The sequence below is a fragment of the Marmota monax genome, unplaced genomic scaffold, assembly GCF_021218885.2.
Source record: "Marmota monax isolate L192 unplaced genomic scaffold, Marmota_monax_Labrador192_F-V1.1 WCK01_AAM20220418_F8-fsc00009, whole genome shotgun sequence".
Classification (NCBI taxonomy): Eukaryota; Metazoa; Chordata; class Mammalia; order Rodentia; family Sciuridae; genus Marmota; species Marmota monax.
The window spans coordinates 894,542-919,497 of NW_026694710.1; the positions used below are offsets into that span (position 1 = coordinate 894,542).

A 24,956-nucleotide genomic window follows, 5' to 3' on the forward strand; every position below is an offset into this window, starting at 1 on the left:
CTAGTTCTGGATAATTAATTGTATAGGAAAGATAGATGTGTCACTTTGAGTCCATGCATTTTGTTGCTAATGGATCCATCCAACGGTCTTTCTTCTACCACTATAACAGCAATCAACCAGTACTTGCTCCATCTGCCTACATCCTAGAGTGAGAACGTTTTGAGAGGCAGCCTACCTCTGATGGCCACACAGTATATGTGAGACATAAAGACTATTGTTACAAATCCTTGGGGTTTGGTAGTTTTGTCATCCTAACATAACCTAGGCTGATCTGCACTATATCTTCCTTCTTGTTTCAGTGAAATTTTCAGAGATGGATTTATATCAGATTCGGAATGAGAATTAAGCCATGGGCTTTTATGCATATACTTGGAGAAAAGAACTATGCTCTTTCCATGAACAGTAGCTCTAAATATGTAGTAGAGCCACATTGCCAGCATAAGGGGCAGGCAAGTCAGAGACTGTAGTTGGCACAGTCAAGAAAGAAGAAAGAGGAGGAAGAGAAAGAAAAGAAGGAAAGGAAAAAAAGGAGGAGAAAAGAAGAAAAAAGAAGAAAAGAGGATCTTCTTGATTAAAAAAAATTATAAAGATGAATGTAGCCATAGACGTTTTATTTATATAGACCAGAAAATTTCCTTTTCACTTAAACACTTTCAATTTGCTTTTCTGCCACTAAAAACTGTTTTCAGGAATAAATTTAAGGGACTGAGATTGTAGCTCAGTGGTAGAGCACTCGCCTAGCATGTGTAAGGCACTGAGTTCAATCTTCAGCACCACAAAATAATAATAATAATAATAATAATAATAATAATAACAATAATAATAATATTGTGTCCACCTACAACTAACAACATTTTTTTTAATTTGACAGCTATTATTGTCTAACAATGAATGGTACTTTTAAGGATCCACAAAACCTAACTATGATGTCATCATAGTTGCATAAACTATAGCAAACCCTTATTAAAACAATTTGTTAATTCAATAATGACCAGACTTTATCCTGGCCAAAAGGTACACTGACAGAACCATGCTCATAGAGAATACTGATTAAAATGCACATGTTTCTTTATTTGTGAAAAGAAATAGTATAATGCATAATTTGGCAAGCAATCATATCATCAAAATCACATATCATATTTTACTTTCAGAATATTTCCTTTGTGGTATGCATAATGCATAGTCATTTAAATGTAAATGTCATTAACTTTTTCTCAGAAAACTATAATTTAGCTATTAAAGTACTGATTTTAAATGGCATGCTACACTCAAAAAATTAATTTTTTTCCCATTCTAGGTTATGCATGTTGATTATACAACTATTTTAAAATAGAAAAGTAAATGGAAAAAGAAAAGTACACCTAGTTACATTGCCTAGAGCCAAATGCTACAATATTTTAACGGATGTCTAGTAGTCTTTTTCTACCTGGTTTTTTATTTGGCTTGTAAAATAGTAACTATATTCTGTGTCAAATCATGCATCCTAATTTCAACATTTGTAACTAATATATAACCTTTGGATATCAATTCAAATGACCAGTCCCTATCATAACACTAAGAGAAAAGTTCTTTCTTGATTCAACTATCACTTCTGACTAAGGCTCATGAACTTTCAGGGTTTTAGTCCTAGGTGCCATTAGTCCCAGTTACAGTCATCTTGCAGAGAACACAGGCAGCATAATCTAGGCAGTGAGCTGTCTTTTGCATGGTCTTCCTTCTCTTATGCTTGGCTGTGTTGCTGTCTCACTGCTGGTGAGGGCAGAGGATTCGTGTGATGTGATGCCACACTGCTCCACTATTGTACCAGCTCAGGTCACTAATTTAACTGTAGTTTTTCAAGAATTAAAAAGAAACTATAAGACAAATCTTTTCTCATTATTATGCTTATATTTAATTCAGTTATCCCACCCTGAGCTTAAGCCCCCACTGTATCTTAGTGAGCCCACTGACTCTGGTCCCCAACCTGCACACACAGTCTTTATTCCAAAGGACTGTCCGTGGTGCTAGAAAGTCCCCATGTTTTGTTCATGGCCTACCTATTGACATACGTAGGTCAGGCATTCAAATTCCCTTCTCCTTTAAGCCATTTTTTTTTTCTTGCTAGCTGACTTCTGAATATCCATCTCAATCCAACAGAAATGTTTCAGTAATGCTATCCCTCACAGAAAAAGGTAGCAATGACTTCCATCCCTTCTTTTTCAAGAAGCTGTTTCCACTCTGCACATTTACCCATCATTCCCAGGGATAAAAAGCCCCATGCACCAAGAAGTATGTAGATAAATTCGGTGTCATTGTTAAGATTCTTTTAGGAAAGTAATAGAAACCCAAAACAATTGTACCCAATTATAAAAATGAATCAATTAAAATAATACCTGTTAGTTAATGGAGCAAATATAGACAAATATTGAAGATTTCAGAGAAAAGCTGTATTTGATTTCAAAATCATCTTTTTTTTCTTTTTGTTGAAGTGGATTTGTTTTATTTTTAAATGAGTATTTTAAATTATTTTATTTGAGCATATTAATTATACACTATAGTGGGTTTCACTGCGGTATATTTATGCATACATTAAAAACATAATTTGATTAATTTCACTCACCATACACCCTCACCCTCTTTTGTCCGTCTCCCTAAGTCCCCTTCTACCCTACTGGTCTCCCTTTTTATTTGTTTATTTTGTTTACTTTTTTAGATTCCATGTATGAGAGAAAACATACTACTTTTCTGAGTCTGACTTATTTCACTCAAAATTTGGTCTCTAGATATATAGACAGAGATAGAGATAGGCATATCTATATAGATATAGATATGTCTATATCTATTTATCTATACATATTGCACATTTTTATCTATTTATCTGTCAAAGATCATCCCTATCTATTTATTTTTTACCTCTGCATCTTTCCATTTTTTTCCTCTCAGTTACTAGTGAGAATTTTTTTATACAGTAGAAAATTCAGAGTTTTACATTCGAGAATTTGACTACCCAGGAAACTGACCTTGCTATTTCTGGGCCCAAGACCCTTCCCACATCAAACTTTCAAACATTAGGGAATTGTGAACAGCCTATTTGGGGCCAAGTGTTTAATTGTAAGTAGTGACATGGATAAACATGGAAGTCACCATTGTACCCACATGGACAGAAAGGGCATTTTCTAGAAATTGTAGTACAATTCCCAAAAATAAGGTGTTATGTAGACAAAACTTTATATATATATAAAAACTTTATATATATATATAAAACACTTGAGATATATATATATATATATGTATGTATATATATACATATATATATATATATATCTCAAGTGTTCTTTCTCAAGTCCAAGAGTGCCCTGTTTTACCTTTCCTATCTTTCCACAAATGTGCTAATACCATACAAATAACATTCAAAAGTTTTTCCTATGATAAAAAATTTTTTTGCTCCAAGTCATCTCAATACTTTATCTTAATAAGTAGAAATAGATATTACTAAGAACTTTTCAAAGGTTGTTTCTCTTTGATTTAAAGAAAAATTAAAATTTCCTTTGACATTTCAATTCACAACTTTATATTCTTAAGGACAATGGTATATATGAAAGTAAGTAAAAATATTTCAAATACTCTATTTTCAAGTTTGATAAATAATAAAAATCTTATTTTTTCAGAAAACATTTGTTTCAATGATTTACTGAAACTATTTTATTCTAGTAAATGAGATTTTCCTGTGTTAACCATATAGTACATAAGCACAAGGGAAAATACAGAACATTTGCTTTCGTTATCTACAAAATTATTGTTTATTTCTTTAGTTGCTTCTCTAAAATATTACTGATATCACATATAAAACAGAACTATAAAAGACAAATTGGAAATGAATGATCTGAGACCTGTCGCTCCGTAATACAGAACACCTAGATGCTGACGTACTTGATTTTTTTTATTTATACAATTTTTTGGCTTTGCAAGAAGGGGAATCTTAAAAGAATTCCCCAAACTTCTTTACAAAAAATGTGTAAAGCCAAGATTGCACTTATTAGCAACCAGAAAGGAACAATGGGATTACTATGAGGAAAAATGCCTGTCCAGCAATTTAGTATTCATGAGCAAACAACTAGAAGCAATAATCAAATAAGCAGAACATAAAGCTGCCAATCCTTGTCATCACAGCCAAATGGAAAGATGCACCTTCATAAGGAGGCTGAAGTAGTTCCAGGGAAGTAGCAGCTAATTCTCAGCAGAGGCAAGAACAGATACCATCTGGAGGAAGGTAGCTCCAATGTACTCAGGCAAAAGTGCACCAGTACACGCTCACAAATTAAAGTTCCCAAACAAATGAGGAGGTGAATACCATGGACAGTCAACAGAAGGAGGCAACAAATCAAAGTACTTCAAAGACTGAAGATGGGGGATGAGAACATGTGGAAAGTCAAGTAAAATAAAGGACACTCTCAAGAAGAAAAAAACAGGCAGCAAGAGACTATCAGAAATGACTGAGGAAATTTCAATAAGAGCCAAATAGAACTTTAAAAAATAAAAAAGTAATATTTGTCCAAAACAGCAATTCAAATGACATATAAAAGTAGATTTTTAAGTGTAAAATATTTTTGGTATTGTCTTTTTGAACTGAAATGTGAAGAAAAAAGAACACAGAGCTTATAACACAGAAACAGATAGAAAATATAAGAAAAGAAAGGAAATATGGAATTTCGAAAAAGGCTGCTTCAAATACATATATTGAAACTTGGGCAGAGTGGATAAAATGGAGAAGTGTACCCACTGCTTCATTGTCTCCATTGTGGTCTTTCTAACATCCATAATAGTATCCATAAAGAGTGAGTGCAGTTACAGCCCCAGGGATTTTAAAAAGCACTGTCATCCTAGAATCTTATGCCACACATGGGAGGTAGTCGCTGAAATGGATCCCTGGTGACTGGTTTTCTCAGAATCCATGCCCTTGTCCATCTGGTACCTTCCCACAGGACTACAGCTGTCTCTGCAACTCACTTGTGGCCTGCAGAGCACTGCAGAAAAGGAATGAGACCTTGCATAGGGATGCAAGCAAGTATGTTTGGTCAAACAAAAAAAAATGAAAGCAAGCACTGATGTAAAATTTCAGACTAGCATTTAACTTTGGTGGGGATGAGAAGCAACTGAAGTGGGGGAAAATGGGATAGGACAAGGGAGGGACAAGTAAGGAGGAGAAATTTCATTAATGATGTTTAGTTTCTTAAGTTATGTAGGAGCATAATCCGTTATCTCTTTTATTATGTGATATGATTTATGTATATTTTACAAATATTCTTGGTATGACTCACACATTGCATTCAAGCAAGATATTAAAAACAATAGCAGTATATAGAATATGCCATGTTTCATGGGCAAAAAGGTATTTTCCTTACTACCTCTCTAAAATATATCTTTCATAATATGGAATGTTTTTATTTAAGCAATGATTTTTCCTTTTCACTGTCATTGTGAAATATTTCCTAGCTCGTAATTTTATTTTTCACTTTTTGGTGATTCTGGGGATCAAACCCAGGGTCTTGTACATACTAGACAGCACTCAATCACTGAGCTACATCCCTAGTCCTCTGGCTCATAATGAAATCTCTTTATCCTTTTTCCAGAAATCATTCAGATATGAAAAAATGTGATCAAATACAGATCTTTTATTCTTAATATTCAGACTATGCTTTGGCCTGAAATAATTTTGATCCTTTTTATTTTGTGAAGTATGGATTAGTATTTCATGATGCTTCTGTTTCCATAGAAAATGTTCGATAGGATTTCACTTTAGGGGAAAAGAATGTAAATAACAAGTTGAAATGGATTCTCATTTGCTTGCTTTGTGTTCCACTAGATGGAGAAAATGTATTTACTATGGCACTAATAATAACAAAGAATTTGACATTGTCAGAAAGTATAATCAAATTAGTCATGCAATTTAAACTTACACACATTCGCTCCTGTTTATTTAATTTACCTAATGTTTTTAAAGCACCATCTTGCAATTGTCCTAAGTAATAATAAATGGAAAAAAAGAATACATATTATTACAGTAAAATACAGGTTGAAACAGAGAATGAGCTGGCCCAAAGAGAAGAGCATTTAATCTCTCCTAGAGATCTCAGGATGTCTTCACTGAGAAGGAAAGAGCTCACACAGTCAAGGGTTCTTCAATTAGGTGTGGTAGAAAAAAGATTTCCTTAGTAGACAGATCATGTGCAAAGGCAAAGAAGTGGAGACTGCTGGAAAATTTGCAAATGAAATGATAACAAAGAGCCATCTTCCCATTACACACACACACACAAACACACACACACACACACACACACACACACACACACACAAATATCAGAGCTGAAGAGAAAAATCCTTTAGATTTGAAATAGAAGATCACAAAAAGCAAGAATTTTCTTCCTTCAAGGGAATTTGAGCGACTAAGCCCATGGACATGCCTTTGGCTGTCAGCCTCTTCTCCCTGACCCCAACCATGCACCAGGAGCTGGATGCTAGAGTTTAAATCAACAGCCTCAAAGAGGGAGCTGGAACAAATTCAGTCATAAAACTGGAAACTCAGAAGGGTTCCACTGACCATGAACATGGAAAATAACAACCAAACATTTTTTCCTTTTTCTTTCTTTTTTTTTTTTTTTGACTTTCATATTATTTATGTTCAATGCTGGATTTTTTAAAAATAAAGTTTAAGAGTTTATCATTCTTGCTATCTTGAATTTATTTTATTTAAATCACCTTTAACTTTTATCTGCTTATCTATTTAAGAATATATAAGTAGTACATTTTTGAGCCCTATATTTAAAAAAAAACAGCAAAATATTTTACTTTATCTTGGTGAAAATTCTATTTCCACATGTTTCCTTTTAGGACTTTGAGTCTGTTCCCCCTACCACCCTCCCCACTGATATTAGTGCTGCCAAGAATAAGACTGAGTTCATATTGATTGTATTCCTTTTTACTTAATCTATTTTTTGCTGATGGAGGCTTATGGATTTATGTTTTATTTAATCCTATGTTTGAGTTTGCCATGCATGTTAGTCAGCTTTGTATTGCTGAGAATCAAATACCTGACAAGAACAACTTAGAGGAAGAAAGGTTTATTTTGGCTCATGGTTTCAGAGGTCTGAGTCCATAGTCAGCCAAGCCCTCAGCCTGAGGTGAGGCAGAAGGGTGTGGCAAAGGAAAGCTACTCACATTATGGCAGTTGGAAAGCAGAGAAAGAGAGAGAAAGGGGCTGAGGGTCCTTTCCAGGTGCAACCCCAGTGACCTACCTCCTCCAACAAGTCCCACCTCCCCGCAGTCCATACACCAGTGGGTTAATCCACTGATGAGGTGAGAGCCCTCATGATCCACTCATTGCCTCAAAGTTACTTCTCCAAGTCTTGTTGTATAGGGGACCATGCTTTCAACACTTCAGCTTTTGGGAGATATTTTGGACTCAAACCATAACACCACATTGAAGCTAGATGTAGATCGCTTTACATGATTATTTTCTAGTCATCAGTCAGCACTTTCTAACTCAAGTCTTTAATCAATGTCAGAAAATTAAATTCAATTATGCCTTTGATTTTTGCTTTTTTATGATTGTTTGGTCTCCTTCAAACAAATAATTAGTTTATGCCACATTGTAATGATTCTTTATCATACTTTGATCCTTTTTCATCTGAGCTTGTTATCTTATACTACCTTATCCTAATGTCCTTTTATCTTTTCCTGGTCTATCCTGATGACTTTCTGTTCCTGGGTTTTGTTTTCCTTCCTTCCTTCCTTCCTTCCTTCCTTCCTTTTTCTTTCTTTTTAAGTATGCTTACTGAGCAACATTAAACTCACAAAATAGAGTTCTATAATAATCTCCAATAATCTGTAATTTTTATTGTTCCAATGACTACAAAATATCAAAATGACAGTCTCTCAATATTTCTATGAGTTTTCAATGTTGTCTTTGCTCTTCTTTTGAAATCTTGTTTTTTATTTTGTTAAAACACCATGTAGAATTTTTTTTTTCCTATCCTTGGTTAAATGTTCACTAACCAACCATTTTCAGTGGTAGCCATTGAATCTTTTTCTCAGATTTGGAGGGAAATCTTCAGTGTTTGGCGAAGATTTCCTCAATATTTTTCCTCAGTATGATTCCTCTAGATTCAATAGAGACCTTCTCCTACATGTGCTGACTAGGTTTCTGAGGTTTTCAATAGGATGAGTTCGTGAAAACATGTCACCTCCAGGACATGTTTCTACCAGGCTCTTATTGCATTTGCCTCTATCTGTGCATTTGTGGGAGTTTCATTCCTGACAATTCAATACAATGCCACCAACTTCTCTCTATATTCTGCCCTGCTATTTGTGACAGATGTGGAACTATAGAAAAGGAGGGGCAAATGAACTCATAACTCAAAAATTGTATTTGTGGATAAATGTAATTTACCACTTAAAAATGAATTAAGAATAAGAATCGTATGACTATATCTCAACAGATGCAGCAAAAGCCTTTGATAAAATCCAGCACCCATGCATGTGAAAAATGCTGGAATAAACCCAACTATTATGTGTAACTGTAAGGTTCGAATTTTAAAAATTCTGGAGAAAATAGGGATAGAAGAAACTTATCTCAACATTACAAAAGCTTTATATGACAGAATCTAAGTCAACATCATCTTGAATGAAGAAAAATGGAAAGCAATTTCTTTAAAATCAGGAACAAGATAAGGATGTCCACTCTTGCCTTTTCTATTCAATATAGTTCTTGAAGCTCTAGCCAGAACAATCAGGCAACAGAGGAAAATTAAAGGGATATAAATAGGAAAAGAAGTCAAACTATCTCTGTTTGCTGATAACATAATTCTATATCTGGAAGAACCAAAAATATTTCACTAGAAAGCTTCTTGAGCTAATCAATGAATTCAGCAAAGTAAATAGCACACAAAATCAATACTGATAAATCAATAGCTTTCCTATACTCCAACAGTGATTTTGCTGACGAAGAAATCAGAAAAAAAATTCCGTTTTACAGTAACATCTACAACAACATCAAAAAATTGGGGAATTTATCTAATCAAGGAGGTGAAAAATCTCCACAATGCAAATTAGAAATTACTACAGAAAGAAATTGAAGATGATGGAAAGACCGCTCATGTTCTTAGATAAGTAGAATTAATATTATCAGAATAGATGTATTACTAAAAGCAATCTATAGATTCAATGCAATCGCCATAAAAATACCAAAATACTAATGACATTGTTCACAGAACTAAAAAAAGAAAAGTCCTTAAATTCATTTGAAAGAATAAAAGATGAAGAATAGTCAAAACAATTCTGAGCAAGAAAACTGATACTGATGCAGGAAGTATCACAATACCCAATCTCAAATTACAGTACAGAGTTACAGTAAGAAAAATAACATGGTATTGGCATCAAAGTAGACATGAAGACACATGGAACAGAATAGAAAACACAAAGACAAACCCATATACTTACAGCCATCTGGTACGTGACAAAGTTGCCAAAAATACATGTTGGAGAAAAGATAGCCTTTTTAACAAATGATTCTGGAAAAACTGGATATTAATATGTAGAAGAATGAAACTAGCTTTCTATTTCTCACTCTGCACAGAAGTCAAATCAATATGGATCAAAGACTTAAGAATTAGGACAGAAATCTTGCAACTATTAGAAAGAAACACAAAATCAACATTCCATCATTTAGGTGCAGGCACTGACTTACTCAACAAGACTCCTAAAACTCAAGAAATAAAAGCAAGAATCAGTAGCTGGGATGCCATCAAATTTAAAAAGCTTCATCTCAGCAAATAAAAATGACTAAGGGAGTCAAGAGAGAGTGTACAGAGTAGGAAAAAAGTCTTTGACAAGGAATATTAATCTACAAAGAACTCAAGAAAGTTAACATGAATAATCGGGCAAAAGAACTAACATTTGTCAAAAGAAGAAACACAAATGGCCAACAAATGTATAAAATAATGTTCAACGTATCTAGCACTCGGGGAAACAAAAATAAAAACAACACTAAGATTTCATTTTGCTCCAGTCAGAATGACAATTATCAAAAACACAAATATATTAAATGTTGAGGGGGGGGGGAAGTGTACACTCATTCATTATTGGTGGGACTGTAAATTAGTACAACTACTACTCTGGCAAGTAGTATGGAGATTCCTCAAAAAACTAAAAATGGAGTCACCGTATGACCTAGCTATCTCACTCCTTGGTATTTATCCAAAAGTACCAAAATCAACCTGCAATAACAATAATGCCATATCAATATATAATAGCCATATATATTATATCTATTAGTTTTATAATATATATATATATATATATATATATATATATATATATATATATATATAACTCCAGAGTATATATGAATTTTACTTAGCCATAATAAAGAAAGTAATTATGGGGTTTGCCAGTAAATGCATGGAACTGGAGAACATCATGCTAAGTGAAATAAACCAGACTCAGAAAATCAAGTGTCATATGTTTCCTCTCATACGTAGAAGCTAGAGCACAACAAAGAGAACAAAGTAGAGAAAGTGTGGAGCAGGGATGGAATACCACCAGAATATAGGGAAGATCAGTGGAACAGAAGGAGATTGAGAGCATAGAAGGAAGGGGGACAAGAAAGGGGAGGAAAAGTGGAATGAATTTAATAAAATTATGTTATATACAAATATGAATATGTCACAGGGAATTTCACCTTATCTATAGGTAAAAGTATCAATGAAAAATAAATAAACATGCAAAAAGAAGACCAGTAGGGTAGAGGAAGGAGAAAGGAGGAGAGAGGAGAGCATGGAAAGGGGGGAGGAAGGGGAATAAGATAAAATTCCAAGCATGTATGATTTTGTCAAAATGAATACAAGCACTACTTATAACTATAATGCTTTAAAAAGAATAATTAATGAATAAAGGATGGTATTTATGGATTATAGAGGTAAATTTGTGTTCACTTTGATATATATATAAATCAGAAAATATAGACACACATGGTTTTTCCTGTTATCTTTCAGGCCAATGGAGTTGCTTTGTTTTATAATGTAAAGTACATGGTAATCACAAGTTATTTGTATTAATTCTTACTGTACACTCTATAAATAGTAAAAACACTTACTAGATTCTGGCAATAGGTTACCAATCAACTACAATCCATTTTTAAGGTTGTTTAAACTCTTTATCTTTTTAAAAAATATAAGTATAGACATTAATGTTGGAGGAGAATAAAGTTCAATCTTTAAGACCACTATATTTTAAACTGGAATCTCCAAAATTCTTCTGATTAAAAGTCTCACTTTAGCACGATATGCAGGAACATGGACTAACTAAATTACCACTTGGGTTACACACAATCTATATAATTTTGGTAGCAAAAGACATATCACTAGATACTTCACACCAGAGTCCTCTTGATTGCTTCCCCCAGCCACATTCCAACGTTTTACTGCTGCCTGCTTTCTAAACTGCACACATTTTAGCAAAGAACAAACAATCTACCCCTTTCTTTCTAACCTTGCTAGCCCCAAACCAAAGGGATGATAGCTACATAAAAGGCATGATTGGAAATGGAGATATGTGAATCCAGGTCAAGATTACCCACTTGTTAGGGCACTTGTATGAATTCTTAATGTCATTGAGTTTAAGTCTTCTCATCAATAAAATAAGATTGTACGACATAATGTACATAATCAATTTGGCACATAGTAGCCCCCCAATTAAAAGTAGTTTTTGTTTCAAGTAAGTTTCTGCAGCCATTTTTTAGTTTTTAAAAGAAAAAAAAATTTCCTTCACAACTAAAGAAGAGAAAAGTCTCTCTCTGCCTTTTCTGTTAGAAACAAAAGGATAAATATTCAATGAAAAGACAGGAAATAAGATCAAGATTGCTATTAATTAGTATATTATATTTGTTGTTAGTATTTTCTTTCTTGGTGATAGCTTAACACGTGTATTTGACTTATTGGTGGAGATTTTGTTTAAGCAATTAAACTGGGGAAAGAATATACCTACAGATAGATTTATCTATAGGGTAAATATTAATTCAAATTTAACTTTTCTTTTAAAAAGTCAGGTTATTTTTTTTCCTTACACTAACAGAAGATTTTTTTAAATACAATAATTACAACAGTATGCCACATCTTTGTAATTCATCATAAGTTTTTGAAAGGAAGCATTCATTTGATCTTTTTTTATATCAATCATTGAATAACCTACTTTGGGTTCATTAGAACTAAAATTTTTATTTCCTTTAGTAGATCAATAATATTTTATCTCTAAATTAAAGTTATTTCATAATATTTCAATACTGATCTCTAAATAGAAGACATTTTGTTACAGTTTTTAATCATTTAAGTTTCTTTGCTTACCATTTTATCAGTGAGCAACAGTGGGGTCTTACTCACCGGTAGACATATAGATGTGTGATCCTGTTTGTTGTGGCAGTAATTGCTCTTTTATGATCTTTTTCCGACACAAGATTCTTCTTATCTTGGTGTGGAAAACAAGGTAGGAATACAGTAACGGGCTTCTGGAAAGGATGTGTTGATGGGTGCTGAACATGAATCAGAGGACTTGTGGACAGTACTGAGTAGGAAGCTTCTTGCTGTGCTTTTAAATATGCAATCAGAGATGGGTCCACTGGTTGGATCTAAACAAAGGAAAAACACTGTTTACATTTCTATATTTTAAAAGCAAAATATATAAAACATTAGCAAATATTGCAGAATATAATTCCTAAGCCATTTTCTTAAAATTTGACAGGACATATCTTCATGCATTACTGTGTCCACTGTGGACTGGTAACAACACTGTTTATATTACAGAACAGCCTCTGGATCCCTGTTTACAAAGTCTTTCTGAAATCTGGCTTCCCTGTCCTGTGTTATAAATAACTAAGGAGCACTCTAAATTGTAGGCAACAAAATGACCTAGAAAACAAAAGAGACATTTTATATAATTTCTAATTATAACTATTGTTAAATCAAGTGATCTTTAGAAACTAGAAAAACAAGACTATATTTACTTAAGTGTTTCCTTCTCATATAAAAATGGTTAATAATAAAAATAGATAACATAATGCCAAAATTTCAAAATTTATGGAGAATATGAATAAAATATTCATATTATGTTTTTTCTCCAATCTTTCTGCTTCACTTAGCACTTAGGATGATAATTGGGAGAAATATGGGCATGAGTTGAGCCTGGAAAAATAGGGAATCTTATTTGAAGAAATAAATATTCAAAAAGTGACAGTGATATATCATTATACTCTTTGAAAATGGATTTTGCATATGTTAAATCCTGATTCAAAAAAGGCTAATGTTTCATAATTAAGTAAAATCAAACAGTCATAATAATAAATATTTTAATTGATTAGCTATTTTTGTCATACTCTCAGATGCAAATCTTGAGTTATGTAAATGTCCACAAATCTGTCATCAATTGTTTCATATATACTCAACATTGTGTTTGATGATAAATATAATAAACAAGACAGTGCAAAATACCAGCTGGGAAGGCCTTTCAAACAAAGCATGGATTTGTTTGGGAGTGAAACTCTACATGCTCAAAATCATCATCTTCACTGATATCGCTGCATGCTAATCCATAACAAGTACAAAAGAAAAACCCGTTTACTGTTACACGAAATATTTGCATCTTGTTCATCTTTAGGGCCAGCAGAGCCAGGAGAAGGAGCTAATTGATTTCTCATATTTACCTTTAATTGTACCAGCACCGATGAGCTGAAAACTCCTGGGGGGTAACTCAAGGATATTCGGGAATCCACACTTGACTTCACAGTGAGGCCTTTTTTTGTTACTGTAAAGGACTCTCTCTTTAAACAAGACACAACTGAAAATATACCCAACTTGTAAGCTCTCACGGCCGCGCAGGTTCCCTGTGTGGATTACAGATATTAAAACAAGCTACATCTCTGTCTGGGGACGTACATGCTGTCCACACTCTGTGAACTCTCAGAAAAACCCATATGTTGTCAATATGATTACCAGGATTTGGAATGATCCAATTAACTGAAAATGGGTTCTTCTGTGAGATAAAGTAGAAACAGCTAACTAAAAGCTTCTCAAATTCAGATTGCATGACACACAAAAAAGAAAAGTCCATGTATTTTTAAAATTAGATCCTCCCAAATGTACACGTATGATAGGCGATCATATTCAGTGTTCTCGAAAATATTAATTGCTTCTGGAATTCTAGACTCCTTTAGCTAGAATGGATTTTAAATACTAGTCTTTTTTTATTCAGAACATTCAGCCCTGTCTTAGGGAATTCTGAGGAGTAGAATTTCATTATTTGGGTAGTTTATTCAAATGCTGGAGCACCTGTACTGTTAGCAAATTCATCCTTCTGACAGCTCAGAATCTTTTAGGATGCCAAAATTAAGTCATTTTCTCTATTTCTCTTCATGTAGTGGGAGCAGATGACTGCAGAAAGATACATTTGCGTTTCTTTTTTATGTAGTGACATTCAAATGTGTAATCATATATGCAGGCACATATTCAAGCTTTTTATATCACACAAAAGAGAACTGAGTACATAAATGAAAACGAAATGACCTCCTCATGTAATCACCAAAGCTTAAAATGAGGAGGCAGACTTAGATGTAATTCGGTGTATTCATGCTTCCCCAAACACCAGCTGGACTCCGCCCTAGCATGAGTGGATAATCATGCACACACACACACAAACATTTCAAGGACAATCACAATGGAAAATAATCTATCATTTGAAAGCTGACTAAGGAGGAGATTTCACAATATCACTGCATGAATTCATTGTTGGGAAAATTCAAGGCATGAATGTTCTCAACTGGCCAGAGGGAAAATAGTGAGAAACAGGCAAGAAAAGTCTCCTGGAAACCAGGAGAACACATTTGGCAGACACTGGACAACAAAAAGGGTTTTTAGGAATTAGAATTTTTAAATGTCATAGGACCCACAGAAAAAACTGGAAAGAATCCAGGATTTAAGTTTTCTTGAGCTAAAACTAGGGATAACTACCATCAGAATACTGTAAGAGGAAAAGTATACGGTTTTATTTTTCATGGTAGACAATGATTCTCTTTTTCTTTTGCTTTGATCATCCATTTACTGAGCAAATTTCAAACTCATTTTGTGGAAAGCCCACATGCTGGGAGCAGATTTTACTTTACTGTGGCAGTCACGCAAACTGGCCAGACTAAAAAGTCTAATAAAGGGCAGTGTGGATCAGACTTTCATACTTAATGACTTGCTCGACTAAATATAAAATGAATTAGTTGAATGAGTTGGAAAGGGTGATTAAAATAGGCTTTGTTTGCTTATTCAATTGCATAATCTTGTTTGTAGTTTGGAAAAACCAAAACCAGAAAATGTAGAGATGTGTTATAAAGATTTTTGACATGTATTCCCCACGCTCTGTCTTTTCCACTTACATAAAGATGGAAAAGACAAATATTTTAATAGGTTAAAAAGAACCTCAAATATTAGTCCCCATCAATTCTACAGTACTAAATTTAATAATTGTGTATATTCTTTCTTTGCAACGTATGAATTTGTGATCATAGAGAGTTTCAGATTTATTACAGTAGAATCAATAATGAAAAGTGACAATTTATTAACAACTAGCATGTATTTGTAGGTTTCCTCTTAGGCTCATAAATGTGTTGTCTACTTAATACTTACAATCTTATCAGGTGGACACTATTATCATGTTCATTTTTCAGATGAAGAAACTAAGTCATAGAAAGAGTTTTCAATTTACACAAGTTCATGCTGCCAGAAAGTATAGAAACCTGATTTCAAACCCCACCAATCTTCCCCCACTTCCCCAATACTGACCACCATGCACACTATCTTCTATGTGCAGGCTGAATTCCATTTATAGACTTAATTACTAGGTCAAGGGAGGCACACACAAGCCTGCACACACAATTTTTTCTTTTTTGCATAGTTTAAAACTCATGAATGATAAAAATAAAGTCATTAACACATGGGGATTTTAACACTCTTAAATTTAGACAGGGTCCAACACATTAGATATGCTATTCTAAAGCTAGGCTAAAGCATGAAGTTAATTAAACTATGATGTCACTTTTGTTTCTCAGGTGAAAAAATAACATTTGCTGAGTCCTAGATCCAAGTTCTCAATTCCTGACATTGGCAAGTCATTTCTGCTCTCTGATCTTTATAGATGGCAAAAAAGTATAAATGTATTGACACAAACCTATCCACCCTTTGTTATCAATGGAGCCATTATATCTACAATACAATCTATTAGTCTGCCCTACAGCAAATGCAAATGTAGCCAAGGATTTACTGACCTTGTAACTTCCTCTCATTCCTTCTAGTGAATTTGGGGTTAGGTAACTTGATTGAAGGTTTATGTCAGACACTTTCACCATGATATCTCTGTAATTTCCCCTGTAACGTGCAGTAAATGGAATTGCAATGCATATTGGAAATGGAATTTTCTCTTCCTTATCTGAGCATTCAATGGAGATGACATTGCTAACCAGCTCTTCATTATCACTCACTATTAAGCAACTCATGCTGTTAACTATCCGGCACTCCAGCTGCTGTAGGACACGTGATGGTGCTGTAATGTAGCAAGACACTTGGGGGTCAGACTCCTCTATCAGCATATGATACCTGCAGAAACAACAGAATGTCATTTTTCCAATTATTATTATTTTTAAATGTACTTTGTAGCTTTCTGCAGAGGGCACAAACTCTAGAGCATATTGCCTTGGTACGAACCTCAGTTCTCCTTATAAAACCTGTGACCTTAGGAGAGGTACTCTACCTGTCTATGCCAGTTTCCTTAACTATAAAATAGTATTAAATGATATCTACCTTATAGGAAAACTGTGGGTTAAGTGACCTATTATATATTAAGTAATTTGAAAGAAGGCATTATACTATATGTTAGCCTTAATTATTGTCTACTAATGTGACTACTATTGTTATTTATGTGATTGATTTATTTCTTAGTATCGTTTACTTCATAATAAGAACTTGAAGATTGCTGATGCTTCTTGATAGACCAAGAACTAATTACTAAATGGTTTCCCACATTACAAGGTAAGGGAGTACTTGTGTACAAGGTATTATAATTGTATAAACACACTAGATCAAAGAGTGATGTAAACTCTATTTTTTTTAGAAAGATTGAAAATGGTTCAGAGATTGAATTCAGTAGTAATTAGGAACAGATTGTTTACAATCCTCAAATAATCATTCCAAAAGCTTAATTTGACAATATTTTTCTCATTTTAACTATTATAATTACCAAAGACTTTTAGAGCCTTATAGATTTAAACTCAAATTTGAGATCAGTCACTTTCTATTTGTATGACCATAGACATCAATAATTATTATTAAAATAGCTAAAACTTAATGTTTTCTGTGGACCAGGTTTTAAGTCTACATAATATCATTAATCTTCACAACTATTGTGTCAGATGGGGACTATTATCATCACCATTTTACAGACAAGGAATCAGGGTTAGAAAATCTAACCACAGGGCTGGGGATGTAGCTCAGCGGTAGAGTGCTTGCCTCGTGTATGTGAGGCTCTGGGTTCCATCCTTACCACCACAAAATAGAGATGGAGGCCGAAAAGAAAGAAAGAAAGGAAAGAAGGAAGGAAGAAAAGAAGGAAAGAGGGAGAAGAAAGGAAGAAAAGAAAGAAAATTTAGCTTGCTACAAATCTCACAGGTTGTAAATTTTAGAACCGATAATTGGCTCCATCCATCTTTAACACAATAACTCAAACTCAACTCTTACACTTCCTCAAATGATTCCAAAGTACTGTTTGCTTCATCCATAATAATGTGTTGTGAAGACTGAATGAGACAAAACATCTAAACTTCTTATAGTAATGAATTAGCATAAGCTGAGTATTCAGTAACTATTAGATCTCTATTAAAATTACCAACTTGAGTTTCTCCTCTTCTTCTATTTGTCATTTTGTACTAGGGAAATGATTGAAACATAGCAGAGGTAGAGAGAAATAAAAGGATCTATATATAGCACAGCAATATTTTACAGTTACAAAATAATCTTATCTGGGTTTGGTATATAGAATTTTATTAGTATATATTACATATTGGTATGTATCAGTACCAATATATATATACTGATATTATTGGTATATAGAATTTTAAAGGGCACTTAAATGCAGAAATCTAAAAAAGATGCTCATATTACAGAGAGGGTCATTTATTTATATTTATAATTCTGAACTCATAAAGTGAGAAGGAACAAAAGATTACACAGAGCATTGGTCTGCTAGAGTATTCTCTAGTGATAGTGATGAAGTTAATTCATAAAATGAACATCGTTCAGTTGAGGGTACAGTGACTTCAGGAATAATCCATCTCCGTGTCTGGACACTCTCTCAATGCACTCTTCTTCCAGAGCTATGGTTCCCAATCAACAGATGAAGTAGGATGAGGAGAACTACAAAGGCTTCCCATTCTCCTCAACCCTAATAAAATATTATCTAGTCTCTAGTCACTAAAATAATCATGTTGGTTTATTCTAGTCTTGTTTCTCCTTTGTGTACACACCAGGACAGCTACTCTGAAGAAGATAGGGTTCTTCTGGAAAGGTAACCATACAGGAACTACAGCAGATTCTGAGAAAGGTTTTGTTTATGACATGTACTTTTATGTGGTGTGATGGCTTCCTAGCCTGGGAGACTGGAATGAATAGTCATCTTCTTAAACATGCAAGCCAAGCACAATTGATTTGGATGCCATAAAGAGGAAATCACTAACTGGGGAACACCTAAAGGAGGTGTTAGAGGGAGTGGTTCAGGCCTATGACTCACTAACTGATGTTTTGAGTCATTTCTGAATGTGAGGATATAAAGTGTTGATGTTTTTCTCAACTGAGATGGGTAACCACATGCTAAAAACTGTAGCAGTTGGTTTGCAGGGACAGTAATTCTTACAAACCACAGCAGTCTTTCATATATTGAACGAGTCATCTATACACTTCATTAGAGTCTGACTGTGGGGACATCACAGCAAAACTAACCGAACCTCTTCATTTCATAGATAACTAGGGTCAATGTGAGCATATTGACTTGCCAAAGATCCCCGACTCTGTTAGTGATGTCATCCTGGAAATGGTACTGCAAATTTATCTGAAAGAGAATAAATACATCATAGCAGTGATGTGGAGGGGATAGGTGAAGAGAGGTAATGAGGAGGAGGCAGGGAAAGTGAGGGCAGCTGAGGGTGAAATGAAATAGCACACTAACATTTAGCTGGGCACCAACACCTACAGAGTGGCATGGTGGTAGGCCCTTTCCATGATTTTCTCCTCTGACCTTATCAAATATACCCAGGACATATATATTATTTCTACAAACAAGAAAAATGAGGTCAACAATGGAGCAAATTGCTCAGGGTCACAGAAATAGTGTGTAATAAAACAGAAAATAAAAATCAAGTCTATCTAATTCCCAAAACAAGTGGTCCCCCCCTGTCCCTATTGCTTCTAGGGGTATTGTTTATCTGGGAAATTATGGTTTGTGGATATTTTGTTCTACCTAGACAAAGGATACTTGCAATTTTGGAAGGAATATAATTCATAAAAATACATCAGATTCATAAATCTTTTTCCCTTTATTTAAATCATGGACATTTAGAGAGTCTCATGAGAACTGTGAAATTTTTCCAAGGAGATAAAATTGGCATGAACATACAGAATCAAATTTAAAAACCAGGTTAAAAAATTATGGTGATTTTCTTGAAATCACAAAAAAATAAATAAGAGGCTAGAAAATGTTCTTTTAATTTTTTTTAACATTCTGCAATCTTCTACTTTTTTCTTACAATTCAAAAAGTAATGATTTGAACAATTGTTTTTATTATTTTCTCATCTAGTTCATTCTTTCTTATTTTAAAGAAACATTTAATACATATGTTTTCTAAAACTGTAAGAAACAAATAATATAAGTAATGGCAGCCACACCAATTTCTGAGGGGGGAATTTAACCTGAATTACTGATGTATAATATGTGTCAGAGATATGACATGGAAATGTAAAGTCGTATTCATGTATAAATAACATATATGTGGGTATGGTCCTGATGATTGTGCTCTCTCAAAATTCATATGTTGAAATCCTAACAACCAAGGTAATGGCATTAAGAGGTGGGGCCATCTGGAAGGTGCTTAGGTCCTGAAAATAGAATCCTGATGAATGGGATTAGTGCCCTCATAAAACAGGCCCCCAAAAACACTTCCACCCCTTCCGCCATGTGCACACACAGCAAGAAGGTGCCATCTATGAACAAGAAATTCTTCACTACACACTGATATGCCAACACCTTCTCTCTCTTCTCTGCTTCCAGAACTATGTTGTTTAAAAGGTCCCACTTGGTGCTATTTTGTTATAGCAACCCAAATGGTCGAAGACATTTCCTAACTACAAAAACACATAAACAGGTAGATATTGAAAGGCACATCTCTCATTGTGTTTACTTACTCCTTTTCCATTATGCTACTCTTTTGCTTTAGACTGTCTGAGTCAATGGGAAGATTATTCACAAGTTTACTGGAGATATCCCGTGTTGTTGAGGATGTGGTAATCTCTTCTCTTTGGTTTTCTGAGGTCCCTTGAATTTCTCTTTTTGTTATCTGGATTATGTCATGAATCTCCTCCTTGTTGCCATTTATGTTCTCAGCAGTCACGTGTCCTATTTGTTTATCATCTTCATTTTCTACATTATCTGGGAACATGGTGTTCTGTGACGTTTCTTGCTCTGTAACATTTCCATTCAATGACACATTGTTTTCTCTTTCCACTAATTCAGAATTTATGTGTGTTTTATTTTCTTTTAACTGAACCTGATTTGTGTAATGGCTTTCCTCCTCATTTGTGGGAGAAACAGTAGCTGTTTCTATGACATTTAGTTCCTCTCTTGCAGCAATGTCTGTTGCTTTGGTGTCATGAATGGTGGTCATTGTCCGATGTGGAGTATGTTCATCATGCATCCTGCATAAATTACACATCTCCTTTTCTTCTTTCTTTAGAAGCAGAGCAGTATTCCCCAAATGCTCCTTCATTTTCATGAGGCATTCTATGAAAGCAATAATTTCTACACACACACACACACAAAAGAATAAGTACGAAACTAAACCAAATCATGCTTCTCCAATGAGATAAGGCAAGAAAATCTTAGAAACCTACCAAGACCCTTAATGGGTACTTAAGCCAATCTCCTGAAGAAAGGCTGATTTGCACAACTGACACTTTAAACACTTCTAGGAACTAGAAACAAGCTACTTTTAAACATGATAGAAAAAGTACATTTGATCTTTCTTGCTCAAGAAAATGCTTTGAATTGTGAAAACAAATACCATGACCTCCTTCTCTGGGGTAAGAACTGAAGTTGGCTACTCCCTCAATCATTCCTCTTTTGGTGTGATTTTGAGATTTGTTCCTTTGCCTCTGAAGTTACTACAGTTAAACAATTACCCATTCAAAATGATGAGCCTAAAATTAGCTAAACACTCCAAATGAGGCTTGGAGAGCAGAAATGCTGTAGCTGTGTTTTTTTCTGCTGATATATTGGGGAAGAGCTGTTTTCTCCCATGAGAATAGGATTAGGTTTATACCATTTCTCCTACTGGATTTGTGGTCATTAGAAATTTTCAAATTGGTCGTTCAAAGAGCAGTTCTTATTATGCCTACAGGAACCTATGGTGTCTGTTCAAAGGCTGCTCAATGAAGTCCAGCCTCTTTACATCAGTGTAAACCCTCGTTAGGACCTGATTTGATGCCATCCGTCACTCCATTCCCATTTCATAACAGTCTCTGATCTGCACATCCTTCTTCTTGCAAATGACAAAGGTCACCTGATGACTTCTAGTGGGCTTAGCATCTCACCGGTTTTTAGGATTCGATTCTGAACTAAAGAATTTGTGATTTAAGTGTCCATAGCTCAATGTTTTCAGAATCATCACCAAATTATCCCTTCACTAGTCTGGGCTTATCTTTGGGCTCCAGTTCTGACAACCTATTCTTCGTCTTTTACCTGAGACCCTGTCTTTATTTTGGACTCCCTGTTTTCTGGTAGCTGAAGACTTGTCTTGACATTACCTAAGATCATGTTTGATGTTCTCTAGAGACAGTGGAAACCTCATCATGAGCTCCAGCTGACAGCTCCTGGACCCTGCTGCCTTTGGCAGATTTCTTTGATGTTCACTATTTGTCCTTTAGACTGAATTTCTTAGTAATATTCACCCTGCTTTCCTGATGGATTGAGACTGCCCCTGTAGCTTGACACTATTATTTACAGCTGGACTTCAGGATGCCACCTCTACTCTTGGGTAGAGTAACTGCTATTGTCTAAGATTGTATTCATCAGATACCACATTTTTCATGCCTCACTGTATGTTTCAGCATCTATAACTGGGCCCGTTCCCAAGAACTTGCCCCATAGGTGTGGGGGGATCCAGTTTCCTATCCCACATCACCCCGGTCCTCCAAGTGCTTTTGTAATTAGTGATCCTGGCTCAAATGTCTCTAGAAATAGAATGTTATATTCCAATATAGAAAAATTGCTTTTCTCTGCCCCAAACTAGGCCTCTAAGCCTTATATCCAGTTAATAATATACCTCAAGATTCTCAAGGTTCTAACTACATAATTCCAATTCATTACTGAAGTTTCATTTCAAATATCATGTTTTGTTTTTTGGGTCTTTTTTTTCTGGAAAAATTCTAAATTCATCACCTAAAAATAGGATCCTGTCTGATTCCAAAGAGATAAGACTTCAGTCTTTTATCTCCAGTGGGACCAACTTGCCACTTCCTTGCATTATTGTGCATTTGTCTTACCATACTGCCCCTATTCTATTGCCAGTCCCTTATAAACAGAGACTCTACCATAGGCTTGTTAGTCTGCTTGTAGCATCTCTTAGATAGTGTCCTATCAATATTTCTTAGAGAAAGGAATAAATCAAAAAGATACTTACCTTGCCTCCAGATACATGCGTTCTCCTTGTCAAGCAGCACATACAGCTGCTGGCAGGTGGAACACAGTGTCCCTGCAGTGTGCTCCAACAGTTGGTGAAGAGCCCCACTGAGTTCCTGACCCAGAAAGACCACTGTGGCCATCCAGGTGGCCGCCCCAGGCCCCTCACAAAGGTCATTACCCAGGAGTGCCTGTTTTAGCATTTGGTTTTGTCTCCAAATCTGCTTCAATATTTGGCCTAGTTTACCTGAGCCCAAGTCTTCTGTATCCATTTTATGCTCCAAAAATAATATGCCTCTTTCCTGCCAGCAAAGCCTAAAGGTTTAGCCAATTCAAACCTGGTGATGGTTATTTCTTCTAAAATCTAGGAGAAGATCCAAGTCAGCTAGCCAAGCACTTTCCTGCAACATAATAGCTTATTCAGCTTGTTGTTGACTAGTGAAAAGTTACTAGGTGACCAAAGGAGGGGCGTTCCCAAACCCCTTGCTCTTGTGTACAGAATAGATTAATCACGGGGATACAGCTAGTTCACACAACCCAACTCTTCAGCTCGCTTTTGCAAATTCAACACACTAATGAAGCCCAAATCCTTTTCAGCTTTGACACAACAAAATATGGATTCCAGAACTGGCAATATGCATTCTTAAAAATACTTGTGAATGAAAAAAAAAAAAATATGATGTCCGGTTTGTTTCAAAACAAAGTATAGGAATGGGATCTAGATAAAATAAGATCAGCTATAAAAATTGATAGTTGTCAAAACTGGATATAGTTACACATGGGGGTCCTTACAATTTACTGATTAGTATATATGTATAGTATTTTTAGAGTAAAGAGTTCAAAGAAAAAAGATTCTTCTACTGGAGCAGATCCTACTGCTGTTGTTTAGGTAAGTATAATTAGTTCTCTTTTATATGGTAAGTTGGCAGCTAGATGGAGATAGGAACTTGGCCTTCTTACTCCTTGATAATTTCCCTCTAATTGGGAAATACCTTCTCAATAAAAGAGAGCAAACCTGAAGAGTGGCTTTCTCTGAATGAGCAAGGAGTTTTTGCCATATATAATTAAAAAATACAGCCACTGCAAACTCTCAACCCTGCTGCCCGCTCCATGAGCCCATTACACATGGGGCGACTGCAGTACAGGACTCCATGAAGGGCCCCCCGGGAGTGTACACCAGAACAGGCTGCTTCTGGCTCTCCAACCCTGCTCCCTGAAGAAGGGAGGGCACACACCAAAGGTACAGGGTGGTACATTTGAAAGAGGCTCCTGTTCCCTCAGATGTACTGGAGTGGAATGAAAGCTTTCCAAAGGGACCTGGAGTGTTTCCCTCCCACGGGCAGCACATTATCTCAACTTTAGCACTGGGGCTCTTAGAGCTACACTCATGACACCTGGAAGACTAGATGGGAAAACAAGCCCAGGGAATAAAGACAAGAAAGAAAGCCACAGGTCTGGGCCTGAGAATCTAAAGGGGGAGTTGAGGAGCAGTGTGGGGACTATTGGCTCCAGGAGAGAGTCTCTGCTGACCATCTTGTTTTGCAGTGACCCTCCGTTCCTTGTGAAAGAAACCCTTTTTTGAAATATGAGTCCATATCACATCATGGATCACATTTTAAAAATATTTTCAGGCTCTTCTCAGTATTAAAGACTTTCTGATTCCATTTTAGTTTATTTTCTCTAACTCCTGAAACATATGTGTAATTCCCAAAATAATGTACATATGGCTTTAATTTGGTGCCAATTCTGAAAACTTTCCACTGCATTTACAGAGGGCCAAGCACTATTTAAGTGCTTTGGGGACTTCAGAGAGAGAGAGACAACTGCATGAACAGATTATTAAAATACAGCTTAGATTGTTGAGAACTAGGGCAGAAGTATGAACAAAAACTTTAGGAGTAAAAAATTAATTTTGATTAGAGGCTTAGATGTTTGAATTAGGAGCTAAAGGATGA

General features: G+C 35.1%; 1 protein-coding gene across 2 annotated transcripts in view; it reads right to left on the reverse strand.

Moving 5' to 3' along the window:
* Nucleotides 1-23,412, reverse strand: part of Dthd1 (death domain containing 1) — a 62,184-nt gene extending 38,772 nt beyond the window's left edge. Inside the window, exons 1-5 of one of the 2 annotated variants that reach the window (XM_046423899.2) lie at nt 23,003-23,412; nt 20,511-21,123; nt 16,331-16,658; nt 13,727-13,906; nt 12,411-12,655 (exon numbers count right to left, since the gene is read on the reverse strand). In XM_046423899.2, the coding sequence (XP_046279855.1) occupies nt 12,411-12,655; nt 13,727-13,906; nt 16,331-16,658; nt 20,511-21,123; nt 23,003-23,273 (1,637 nt within the window). In that variant the 5' untranslated portion in view covers nt 23,274-23,412. The remainder of the gene's footprint in view (nt 1-12,410; nt 12,656-13,726; nt 13,907-16,330; nt 16,659-20,510; nt 21,124-23,002) is intronic. The other variant, XM_058572375.1, reaches the window with a different exon arrangement.
* Between the last annotated feature and the right edge of the window lie 1,544 nt (nt 23,413-24,956).